The 13,070-nt window shown below is 39.1% G+C and overlaps 1 protein-coding gene across 1 annotated transcript in view; it reads right to left on the minus strand.

Annotated features, from left to right (window-relative positions):
• LOC127425333 (CUB and sushi domain-containing protein 2-like) overlaps positions 1 to 13,070 on the minus strand; it is a 463,524-nt gene that overhangs the window by 213,194 nt on the left and 237,260 nt on the right. The window contains exons 9-10 of the mRNA XM_051671189.1: positions 9,288 to 9,412; positions 2,201 to 2,322 (exon numbers count right to left, since the gene is read on the minus strand). Coding sequence (XP_051527149.1) covers positions 2,201 to 2,322; positions 9,288 to 9,412 — 247 coding nt within the window. The remainder of the gene's footprint in view (positions 1 to 2,200; positions 2,323 to 9,287; positions 9,413 to 13,070) is intronic.

A 13,070-nucleotide genomic window follows, 5' to 3' on the forward strand; every position in this document is an offset into this window, starting at 1 on the left:
TTATTTACTATTTTCAAAGCATACACTATAAAATGTATTATTCGATGGCAGAGTTTGTGTATGAAGCTACTTCATGTAATGAGTTGAATTTAGTTGGTTATGATATTTTTATTTAATTTTTACCACCCGGTAACTTATGCACATATTATTTTTAGCCTATATCTCTGACACTTTTGAAGGACAATTCTGTTAAATTTATGACTCAATATTATTATTCTCCATGTTTGTGCGGTTAAAGAAGACCTCAGTGAAATACTTTGGTCACTGGTATATAAAAATGTAATAATGATTGTATCTTTATGCATATTAGTGCCATTTTGTAGTTTTTGTTAGTTATTCTTGTTTATCTTTTTTGTAAATAAAACTCATTTTATTACAACTGTGTCTTCCTTGCGTTGATGATACAGAAGAGCTCTAAAGGGTTAGGCCGAAATTCATGAAACCTTCAGATTAATCAGATAACCAGCTCCCTCTAACTTACATATTTTTAATTTATTGAATGGTCCATTTGGATAATTATTTTACTGTTAAGGTGAAACTCCTTAGCTGGTGCACCGAGGATGGAGGGGAGGGTCTGCCTGATATTAATAATCACACACACATACACCTTAAGTGAAGTGTGATCAAAAATCACCACATATTTTGGTGTCTTGTTTGAGGCCCAGTTCATTTCAATTGGTGCCAGGGTGATTCTAACTACATCTCTGTATTTTGGAGGAGGGCTATTTGGTTTTCAGCTTAGTTTATGGTAATAACAAAGTGACTTTCAATTATTTGATTTTTTGGACAGAATAGTCAATTCCACCTAAATAGCCAGTTACATGTAGTCCGTCCCCAAACTCACACAACTGACTGAGCCAAAAGCAGACATATGTAACTGTTACTATATCTTTATCTTTATGCCATGTCTTTTATTTTAAAATGTTTTTGTTGTCTTGTCTTGTCTGTGCGCTCGTTTCCCCTTCATTTTGTAGTCCTGTCTTGTCACTGATTCATTAGACTTGTTAATTTATTTGGTTTTGTGGATAAGTCTTGTTTTGTGATTGGTTCTCACTAGATTGTGTTGTTTTCTTGTTAGCCCCTTGTTTATATACAGCTCTTTGATGAATAACAGACATGACATAAAAACCAAAAACATGAAAACCCCCCCAAAAAAGAAAAGACAATAAAGTATACAAAACCCATAACAACATGTTGGACTGCTCTGACAAACAGAACAATGCTTTACGCAGTGTTTGCACTGTTTTTTTTTTTTTTTTACTTGTATAGAGTTGTCTCTGCAACTGGATAAGGATAAAGCATTTTAACATATTGTAGAAAAAAATAACCTGCATCAACTTTAAATATTCAGTATGCATCGTCAAATGCTAAATTATGTCAAACTGTAGCTAGCTGTGATGGTAAAGGCTTTAACAGCTGTTGGGGTCTCTCCACATGGGGTAGAGTATTTTGCTTGGGCACCAAACCAGTTGCAGCTAAATAAAAAGCATATTGTCAGGTACATTTCATACAGCCCTGGTTCTGCCTCAGTATCACAGCTAACCTCATGTCTTCCCTGGCTGCTATTGTGTCAGAACGAAAAAACAATGTCATTACGTCTGTAAAGAGCAAAAGCAGCAATGTTCTATCTTCATCCATACCCCGCTCTCTAGTCATGACAGTGTGAGGCACAACTGTTTGGATAAAAGAGCGGATCGGGGTCACAGAAAAACCAGGGAGCATTAATAAACTCACTCCACCTCATTCCATTTCACTCCATCTCTCGCTTCCATTCTTTCCCAACTGAGTCATGGTGATGAGGGGAGAGATATGTAAAGGCATTTGTTTGAAACTAGATAAAAAAAATCTGGCAAGTGAGCCAGGAAATGGCCTTGAACTAGCCTCCAAAGTCGTGACAAAGTGTGCCACAGTTTTGTCACTCCCATGGTATCCACTCAATGCAGTTCCCATTTATTTTCTCTTTGTACTATTTCCATTATCTCCCATTCCCTTTCAGTAGAACTTTCAATGTTTCATATTTTATAAGTGTGTAGATATCTGGATATTGTACTCTTATCATATCTCAATATATATATATGGATCCTTTCCCTGCACCCTAAAGTTATAAGATTTCACTTGAAATAGCGTTTCCAGATATTGCAAGCTTGAAGCCAGGGATGCAGAACTCATACAAATGTTTCATGTTTTTCAAAGTATTTACCTTGGAAGGGTCGGACGCTGTGATGATCCAAGTGCAGTTAGCGTTGTTGTCATATTGTACTGGGAAGTTTGGGGAAGTGATAATGCCATTAGGTCCACGAATTTGACCCCCACACATAGGAGCTGAAAGAACACAATTGAACAAACCATACTGTTTACTATAACATTTCAGAGAGTTAAAAGTGAAGTATGTAATTTCTGCTCGACCAACACCACTGAATGAAATTGAATCAATAATCACTGTTTTCAAACAGTTTTTTTTTTATTTTTTATTTTTATTTTTTTTATACTTTCCCAGTCTTTGATTGGTTGGTAAAACAGATATCCTGCCCAAAATTGTGGCATTGGTTGAACCAATATTGGTGTGTCAGGCTGGTTGGGATGGTCATACAAACAGAGCAATGTTTTGATAGTGCCAAAGAGGTGCAGTGTTTATACTTTTCAGGGGAATCAACCTATGAATGGCTTACTTATAGTTGTCTCTGCATATCATGCTTGTATAGGATAAATTATTCTAACATTGAACAAATTACACACTTTACCTTTACATAAGAACTCCTTATCATCATAATTTATTGTGTCTAATGATAGGCTATCAAGGAAATAGGATAAAGGACCACTTCAGCAATAGAGTATGTCGCCATAGCATTTTGACAGGGCTTTTAAAAGAATAGAATAAAAAAGAAATGTCATTGCCCTGTAATGACAGTACGTGTAAATATCACAGCAACCCAGACTCTGAAGGTAAACCTAAAGGGAAAAGCAACGAGACCGCAGATACTTCATTTACTCTTTATGTTTCCTAAACCACAGAATACACCAAAAACAGGCTCACAGACTTTCTAGACAACACTTTTTGAACTATACCCCCATCCATTACATTTTCAAAAGCTGTGATTGTCTTGTGGGCCTACAGACCGATGAAGTGTATCAAAGTCTTCAATGATTAAAAAAAGGACACGTATTAAAGCTTAGCCCTCGGCTGCAGTCAATATTTCACACTTGATTACTGTTAAAGTTACCAGAAATAATCTATCTGTTTGTTGGTTTTGATTGGACCTGTATGTGAGCTGAATTTTCAAGGACCTTACCAATGACTGGTTGGGGTCTTGACTTTTATGTGACTTTTCTTTGAGTTAAAGTCTTTTGTGACACTCTCTTGGCCTCCAGGAAGACTTTAAATACCTTCCTGAATGAAAGTGCTCAGTGTCTAATGAGAAGGAAGGGCACAACCAGCGTGTTTGCAGTAAATTAATGTTTTTGCAGATCTGGGACCAGCTGTAGCTCTTAATGAGCTATGTCTGAGGTGAGCTCCTCAGGGCCACCTCCTCCACACACACACATAAAGTTCTCCTCAAACACTATAAGGTAGGGTGACATTAAAGAACTAAATTCTTTAGAAAGTTAATTAACATCAAGGCCAGTCGACCCCAATTTTCACCTTCACAATATAATATGCTGTCTCAGATTCCTGCTTAAAAGTGTCACGAACTCAAGGACTTCCTCCACTCACCACCAGAGGTCTCTCTCACCTGAGTTCTGAAAGCTTCAGAAACTACACTTCCCAGCATGCCAACCTGGACCGATTACTCCCACACCTGTTCCCAATTCCAAGGACTATTTAAACACCTCACTATCTTAACTCTTTGCAAAGTCTTGTTTTGCCTTGCTAACATTTCTGAGCATTTATTCTGTTATTACTGCCTGCGTTTGACTCTTGCCTGTTTACCCACCGATTGATTCTCTGCTGCCTGCCTTTGTTTACGTCTGTTCACCTGGATAAATACTTTGATTGTTTGCTGCCTGCCCTGAACCTCACCTGTTTGCTTACTATTTGCAACTTTACTAATAAACCACACATGGATCTAACCCTCAGTTCTCCGGAGGCTGTGTTACAGAAGACTACACCCACTACTGATCCAGCGGCACTCCAATTGTCTACTGAGGTTTCCGCTCAAGCAAATATGTTGGTTGTTCATCAGAGACAACTCACATGGCTGACTATTTTAATGGAGGAGTTAGAAAGGACTTTACAAAACCTCCACATTCCAGCTCTGGGCCAACCACCACAAACATCTCAACCCACTCCGGTAAATAATCCTTCCTCTTCAAACACCTTCACCACCAATCCACAACTTGCTTTCCCGGAAAAGTTTAATGGAACAGCATCTAAGTGCAAGGGATTTTTGATGCAATGTTCGATGTTTGTGAAGCAGTAACCCACACTATATTCCTCTGAGGACAGTCGCATCTCTTTTGTTTGCTCCTTGTTGACTGGAAGGGCTCTGGACTGGGCAACCACTATATGGTCTAATGAGATTCACCACTTTCAATTTCCTGCAGTGCTTCTGAGAAGTGTTTGAGCACCATGAGGGAGGAAGGAACACTGGTGAGCTGTTACACTCACTCCATCAGGGGAAGGACACTGCTGCCGAGTTTGTACTCATTCCGCACTCTCGCCTCTCAGACAGTGTGGGTAGAAGACACAATTAAACTGCTGTTCCGAAGGGGACTCAATCTGGAGCTACGATCTGAGCTGGCATGCCATGATGTAGGGAGAACCCTGGACCAGTTTATTGACCTAGCCATTTGCCTAGATAATCTCATCCGCTCTCGAAAACCAGTCTACTCCCCTACAGTCACATCACAGACCACACTCAGTACAGGTCGTCCATGGGCATGATTCCCTTTCAATGTGTGCTGGGCTTTCAACCCCCTCTATTCCCCTGGTCAGGAGGACCCACAGAGCTACCGGCCATCAACGACTGGCTACGGTGAAGCGAGGAAGTGTGGGACCAAGCTCATGTCCATCTCCAAAGGGCAGTTAGGAGACAGAAGGAACAGATCCTCATCGACGCCCCAATCCCGCCTACATACCAGGTCAATGGGTTTGGCTCTCAACATGTGATCTATGCCTCCATCTACCATGCAGGAAACTCAGCCCCAGGTATGTGGGACCTTTCAAAATTCTAAGACAGATCACTCCAGTATCTTATCGCCTCCAACTACCCTCTAACTATCGCATTTCTCCCACCTTTCATGTTTCACTACTCAAACCCGCTGGTGGCTCGAGGGGGGAGGAGGAGGAGATCGATAATCCTAAACCCCCTGCCCATAATCGTGGATGGCGAGGAGGTCTATATTGTCTGAGAACTCCTAGACTCCAGACGTTGGGGTCGCTCTCTTCAGTACTTGGTTGACTGGGAGAGGTATGGTCCGGAAGAGCGGTCCTGGGTCAATGCTGATGATTTTCTTGACCCCACACTCACCACTGAGTTCCACAGGACACATCTGGAAAGACCTGCCCCTCGACCCCGTGGAAGACCCTGGAGCCGAATACCACCTCACGTCAGGAGCCGCTCGCAGGGCGGGCTCTGTTACGAACTCAAGGACTTCTTCCACTCACAGAGGTCTCTCTCACCCGAGTTCTGAGAGCTTCAGGCACTACACTTCCAAGCATGCCTACCTGTACTGATTACTCCCACACTTGTTCCCAATTCCAAGGACTATTAAGCACCTCACTATCTCAACTCTTTGCAAAGTCTTGTTTTGCCTTGATAACATTTCTGAGCGTTTATTCTGTTACTGCCTGCCTGTGTTTGACTCTTGCCTGTTTACCCACCGATTGATTCTCTGCTGCCTGCCTTCGTTTACGTCTGTTCACCTGGATTAATACTTTGTTTGCTGCCTGCCCTGAACCTCGCCTGTTTGTGTACTATTTGCTCCTTTACTAATAAACCACACATGGATCTAACCCTCAGTTCTCCGGAGTCTCTTTTACAAAAAGATCCAGATTTGCTGATTATAAATGCATATTAAAACCTTTTTGTTAATCATAATATTTACTGGATTGGGGTATAAAGCTTGATAAAATAGCTTAAAATTATGTATTGATATTTTAGTCTTTTGGTGATATTTAACATGTAATATGTCAATATTTAGGTATTTCCTCTGTAATGCCTTTTTCCAATTAGAGGAACTATATAAAACAAATTTAAAAATAATCAAGGCATGTTTTTAATTGACTGTTCACTAAATGTACACAAGTGTTTAATGCATTTAATTTAAATGCACAAATATAACAATGTATATTTAATAACCGTAATATTTACCTACTTATATTTTTACTAAAACATTTTAATAAATGCCACACAGAGACAAACTGCAGCAAAACGTAGAAAGTGGCATGTACAACTCAGTTTGCAAAAATGTAGTTATAATAACATCCATTATATGAGACTAGGTTATAAGTTTTCAATAATATCACCCTATGGCATCATTGTAACACAAACATCCTAAAATAACCTAACTACTATGCTTTCCAATACAATAACCATGCTAATACTTGACAATGTCCTTTAGCAGGGACTCGGATAAGAAACAAACTAAATGTATTTAAGCTGCAAGGGCAATCGTACAATTTGATAATCACTCCTACACTCTGGAGGAGTTTTCCCATCGCTAAAGTTAATCGTATTCAGGCTGAACTGGATCAGTTTGAAAGCCAGGCCAGGAGTTCTAACACCCTTGATTTTCTCAAAGCAAATTTCAGCAGCGGCAGATGTAAAAATGCCCTATAGCAGACCAAGATTATGGAATAAAACACTGGGGAGTTTACTTTGATTTTTCGAAAATGGCAGAGACTCCTTCTAAAGGAGTCACTTTAGGCCACAGGACCTAGAATCACCATGATTGAACAACTTTTTTAAAATGCTGACAACAAGTGTTAATAAACACAACTCATCTTGCATGATACTGTATTTGGTTTACTTCAGGATCTCCTATGGTTTGAAGATTATTATTTATTTATTTATTTTATTTTTTAATATCCAATAAAAAGACAAATGTATTGTATTGCTTTCTTGTGCAAGCCATTGTCTCTAAGATCCTTTTAGATCCTGCAAATCATTGAAACAACCTTTCTATTTAAACAGAGAGTGGAAACCTCAAGGACAAATTATTGTTATTGTGCATTTTCTCCTTTCGACAGTGATTTATTAATACTTTTTCTGTGGCAATAGGTAAATAACCCTTTTCACGTGAGTAATGGGGCTGATAAGGGAATTTGATCTGTCTGGTCATTCCGACAGTTTTCCCAATTCCAGGTCCATTTTCCTTTTTCTACAAGCTTACAGGTATATGCCAAAAACTGATCATTAAACAATTAAAAAACAAAAGCAACTGGTGCAATCCATCAAAAAGCTGTCCAACTAACTTTCTCCCCAAGACTATCAAGCCTAAGGGGTCTGCGGTGGAAAAGCCGACTGATGGTGTTGGAGATGGGATATGTAACTCTAATGACAGACTACTTGTCCACAGCTGGCAGTGCAGCACTGGGGAAATTAATCGATATCAAGGAGAAGAGAGCAGGTATAAATGACTCTGCATGTGTGCGAGTGTGTTTCTGGCCGTTTTCAGATCTCAAGTTCCAGGGGTGGACTGGCCATTGGGAGAACCGGGACTTTTCCAGGTGGGCTGGTCACGAAACGGGGCCGAACGGGACGCGATAAGCTGAAAAGGGCCGCAAAAAGGTGCCGTGATATGCCAAAGGGTGCGGCGATATGCAGAAAAGGACAGCGACACCTGCCCCCAGCTTTCGGATGCAGCCAGCATTTGGTAGTGACCAGCTTTTCTGGTCTTTTCAACAGTTACACCAACACTATCAACGAAGGGACAGTTTGCTTCTATGTGACTTTTGGTCTGATTTGAAATGTTGCCTTGTGAGCATGAAGTGAATCAATGAGAAAATGCAACTTTGTAAAAATGTAGTCCCTGTTTGGTAACAAAGCAAAGGAACTACACAGAGGCGGACTGGGAAGAGGCAGAATACAGAGGTAGGAAGGTGACAAGGCACGTCCACATCCAATATTTGTGTTACACCCTGTCTGCTAAGATGACTTCATGTAGTTTTTTGAAGGCATCATAGATATATCCTTTGCTGCCTTTTACCAAAACATAAGCATTGTACTAATACAATATTTGCTTTGAATCTGTAAAGCTCAAATAAAAAAATAAAAAAATAAAAATAGACAGTGCCTTAGAAACCTGTCTGAAACACTGCAAAACACTGTCCATGAAATCATTGACTAACTAGGCAGCAATGCAGCTGTCTTAGCTTTTGGACACAGCTAAAGTATTTTGCACATTTGTCTCCATCATGAGTTGCTGCTTAACCAGCAAGACTGCAGGTTCACCAGCTTCACCAGCTAGGCTAAATTTAGCTGGTTAACAACATTGCTAGGATGATCTACCAACTAGATCAGCATAAAACCTGCACAAACTAGCGTGGACCAGCTGCAATTCAAGCTTTAAGTCGTTTTAATAGGAAAGGTAAAGCACTGCTAACAGAGGATTCTGTAGGGCAGTCTACATATTCTGAATGTTCTTCTAATAGAGTGTATTACTCAACATGACATCTTAAGTAAATGACTTTCTACAATCTTATCAAAAGTAGAACATATCTCTGTTTGCATAATATGCAAGCACATGCACAAGTATCTATCCTCCATATCACTGACAGGCTTTAACTGCATGCAGTTAAGATGCATAGAGTTTGCACCAGAGTACTAAACGCAAGACTTTCTCTTCAATTTATGCCTCAATTTTCAGGCAATGGCAGCAGTATGGTGGACACATCTCTAAGGGGACGTGACAGTTGCAGCAGGAATGAGGTCCTGGGGGCTGTCTGAGCCAATCAAAGTTAGAAATGAACTAAAGCTCAATAAAGTAATTAATCGGAGCCTGGTGAGGCTAAATAAGCTGATTACTGGCTAAGCGATACCATCTTCTCCTCCTTAGGAAATCTGCTTTAGAGATCTACTGTCATCCTCTCTTTTTCCTCTCTCTCATCTCCCTGTTCTTTATTTTTTATTTTTTCCTTAATGTCCTCTTTCATTGTCAGGACATTAATCAAGGCACTTTAACTCAGCAGGGATACACAAAGATACAAAATCATTCAAAGATTGGGCCTAAATCTGCCGTGACACATATGGTTTTAATTATGGGTATGACACAGTACTTAGGGTGCATAAATGGGGTACATTTGCATTTATTTATTTTGAAGAAACTTTTATCTAGAAGGTACAAACCTCTGCAGATCGGCCGGTCATCACTCCAGCCCACGTAACTGTCCGTAACTCGCAGACAGGTGATGCTCTTGGAACCCTGAATCTCATATCCTTCATCACAAGAAAAGTGAACTGTTGCACCCCGTCTGCAAGAGGTGATGGAAATATTATTCATTTGCAAGAAAATCAATACGTATATCTATAAATTGTCTACATTTATATGTATAAGAGATGCACTAATTCTACTCGGTAGTACTCCTATCAGGCATACATTAGGGGGTAAATACTAGAGATGCACCAATACTAATTTTTGAAGACCGATACAACTACCAAGTACCTGTTTTTAGGCACTGGCCAATACCGAGTACCAATACGAGCAGTTTTGTGTTTGCATGCATATGCCATTCTGTTTGTATTTGATATCTTGATTTAGCCAATATTAACGTTTTCAGTAGGGCTGCCCCCTAATAGTTGACCAAACATTAGTCGATAAGAAGAGTCTTGGTCGACCAAATTTTGATCGGTCGGTTGAAAACTCTACAGGAAACCGACGAACAACGGTATTACCAAGACACCTTGATTTCAAACTTTGAACTTTATTTATTTTCATGTGTGAATAAATTAGTTTTGTTCCCTCCTTCACGACATTATGTATATATATATATATATCGCAATATCCAATTACATCGGCATCCCCCGGGCTGAGGGATCTGTGAATATCCTTGCTTTAGTGATTTTACATTGAAAATTAAATTTATTTATTTAAAAAAATGAAAAACTTAAATCAAATACATTTCTAAATTTAAACTGCACTCCAAAACGAAACGAAAAAGCAATTAAAATAATGAAGTGATCAAAGAAACCACCCTTCCATTTACCGTCAGACAAGTATCCGTCTAAACATGCAGGTGGAAAATTAATGATGACAATAATCACTGAAATATAAATCATGGGTCAAAGTGAACATGTTTTTGTATTATTTTATGTTTTATTCACAAATGTATAGGCTGCAGAGTTGTGGTCACAACGAACTGCTCTGTGGAAATAAAGCAAACTGAACTCAAAGCATCCCCTGAGCTGAGTTGCCTGATGTCATTTGCAGCACTCATAGACAATACCATTCTTGCAAAAACAAACAAACAAAAAAAAAACATCAGAAGACAGAAACAAAGAAAGAATGAGAACCTTTTATATGCGCGTGTTCCACGAGACTGCACATCTCCATACAAACAGCGTGTCATACATGTGCATTGACGGCTTTTCTGTCATCTGTTCTTAATAATATAATAAAGTGTGTTTCTTCAAGCGTGTCTGTGTGTCTACTGGCAAATTATTTGTAATATTAATTTGATAATAATAATAATAATAATAATAATAATGTAATATATTAATGGGAAAACGAGCCAAATATTGTCTTGACATCATCAAAGGCATCAGCTATTGGCGATCACTCTGACCATCGTCGATCTCCGAGATCATCATCTGTCAGAACAACCCTAATGTGCATTTCTCTTTATAAATTAACAACATATTTAGACAGTCTCCTTGCTGGTTTTTCCGACACATTCAGAATCATTACCGCTTTTGACGGTGTTGCTGCAGCTCGCTTCGTGCGTGCGCTTGTAAAATTTTGATTTTAAAGGTTCATTAATACAGTTTAGTATTTCTCTGTAATGTAGAACAGTTTTGGCAATGTTACTTATAACATTCTTTCTCAGCCCTGGAACTCAAACCATTTTATGATGCCCCCCATATATATATATATATATATATATATATATATATATATATATATATATATATATATATAAGTAATTAAATTAATATCATAAACGTGCGACAACTAGTCAACTAATGGCTTAAACTAATGACTACTAGTCGACTAGGAAAATCTTTGGTCGGGGGCAGCCCTGGTTTTAAGTAATTAAAACTAATAATTCCGGACCGTTTTACCAGGGTGTAGCTTATATTTAAAGTAACCCAGCTAAAACATATTATACACCATTCATGCATTGACTGTGCTATTTTAAGCACATTGTCCTAGGCATAATAATATTTATATAATTTCACAAAATAATATCTTCTGTTGTTTTTTATAATGAACATAAAACAAGTTTAAGATGCGGTAAATATATTATTTTCTAAAATACATCTATAATTATGCCACGCATTTTGCAAAACAACACCATGCCTTAGTATTCATTGATTGTTCTGGGTCTGTTGTGTTGTGCCTGACAGAGTTCGACATTCATTTGATTGCTTTGTCCTGTGTTTTTGTTGGGATAAATAAAAGTGACAGGCAACAATTCCAATCCTTTGAGTGCCTTCTTTACACATAACACGTGTGGTTTTTGGAGTTGTGGTGTTTAGGACAACAACGACCATCCGCCGCAATTCTGATGAAAGCACTCTTTTGCTCTCCCTCTCTCACAAACACAAGCGTATTGGCACTCTGTATTGGCTGATACCTAAGATTAGGTACTTGGTACTTGCATTGGTCTTTGAAAATTGGAATTGATGCATCTCTAATATTTATTCATATATAACATATGCAGTGGCCCAAAAAAGTATTTAGACACTTAAAAAAAAAAACTAAAATGTATGAATGTCATTGCTTTAGATAACAAAATGTCACACTCATGAGCATTTATTTTAAAGAAAGACTGATACTTTTAAAGAAAGACGTTTTATTTTGCCATTAGGTTTCCTTTTTTTTTTCTCTCTCCCAATTTGGAATGCCCAATTCCCACTACTTAGTAGGTCCTCGTGATGGCGTGGTTACTCGCCTCAATCAGGGTGGTGGAGGACGAATCTCAGTTGCTTCCGCATCTGAGACCGTCAATCCGCTTATCTTATCATGTGGCTTGTTGAGCGCGTTACCGTGGGGACATAGTGCATGTGGAGGCTTCATGCTATTCTCCGTGGCATCCACTCACAACTACCACACGCCCCATCGAGAGTGAGAACCACATCAAATCAAATCGAATCAAATCACTTTATTGCCACTCAACCATATACACAAGTGCAACAGTGGGTGAAAGTCTTGGGTGCAGTTCCGAGTAACAGTGATGTGACATTTTTTACAATAAACATCATATTTTCACAACACAGTATACAAATAATAATATACAATGTACAGTATACAATACACAAAATATAGAATACACATACACACAAAATAGAATACACAGTATACAAAAAAAAATTGACACCATTTATGCACCCTAAGTACTGTGTATGTTGTATTGTGCTGTCAGTTGATAGTCAGTTGCCAGTGTGTTGTTAAGACAGAATATAATTTATGACAGTCCAGTGTGATAATAAGATTAATAAAGTGCAGTGATGATGTATATTGATCATGAGTGTTGAAGAGTTCAAAAGTCTGATTGCTTGAGTTCAAAAGTCTGATTGCTTCATGAAGCTGTCATGAAGTCGGCTGGTGCATGTCCTGATGCTGCGATACCGCCTGTCTGATGGTAGCAGTGAGAGTAGCCCTTGGCTTGGGTGGCTGGAATCTCTGATGATCCTCCGAACTTTTTTCACACACCGCCTGGTACATATGTCCTGGAGGGAGGGAAGCTCACCTCCGATGATGTGTTGGCAGTTCGCACCACACTTTGCAAGGCTTTGTGGCTGAGGGCAGTGTTGTTGCTGTACCAGGCAGTGCTGGTGTAGAATTGTGTGAGGATGTGGTGGTTCATTCCAAACTTACTCAGCCGTCTCAGGAAGAAGAGGTGCTGGTGAGTCTTCTTCACAACAGCCTCAGTTTGGACGAACCATGTGAGTTCCTCTGTGATGTGGACA

The sequence above is a fragment of the Myxocyprinus asiaticus genome, chromosome 34, assembly GCF_019703515.2.
Source record: "Myxocyprinus asiaticus isolate MX2 ecotype Aquarium Trade chromosome 34, UBuf_Myxa_2, whole genome shotgun sequence".
In the NCBI taxonomy this organism is placed as follows: Eukaryota; Metazoa; Chordata; class Actinopteri; order Cypriniformes; family Catostomidae; genus Myxocyprinus; species Myxocyprinus asiaticus.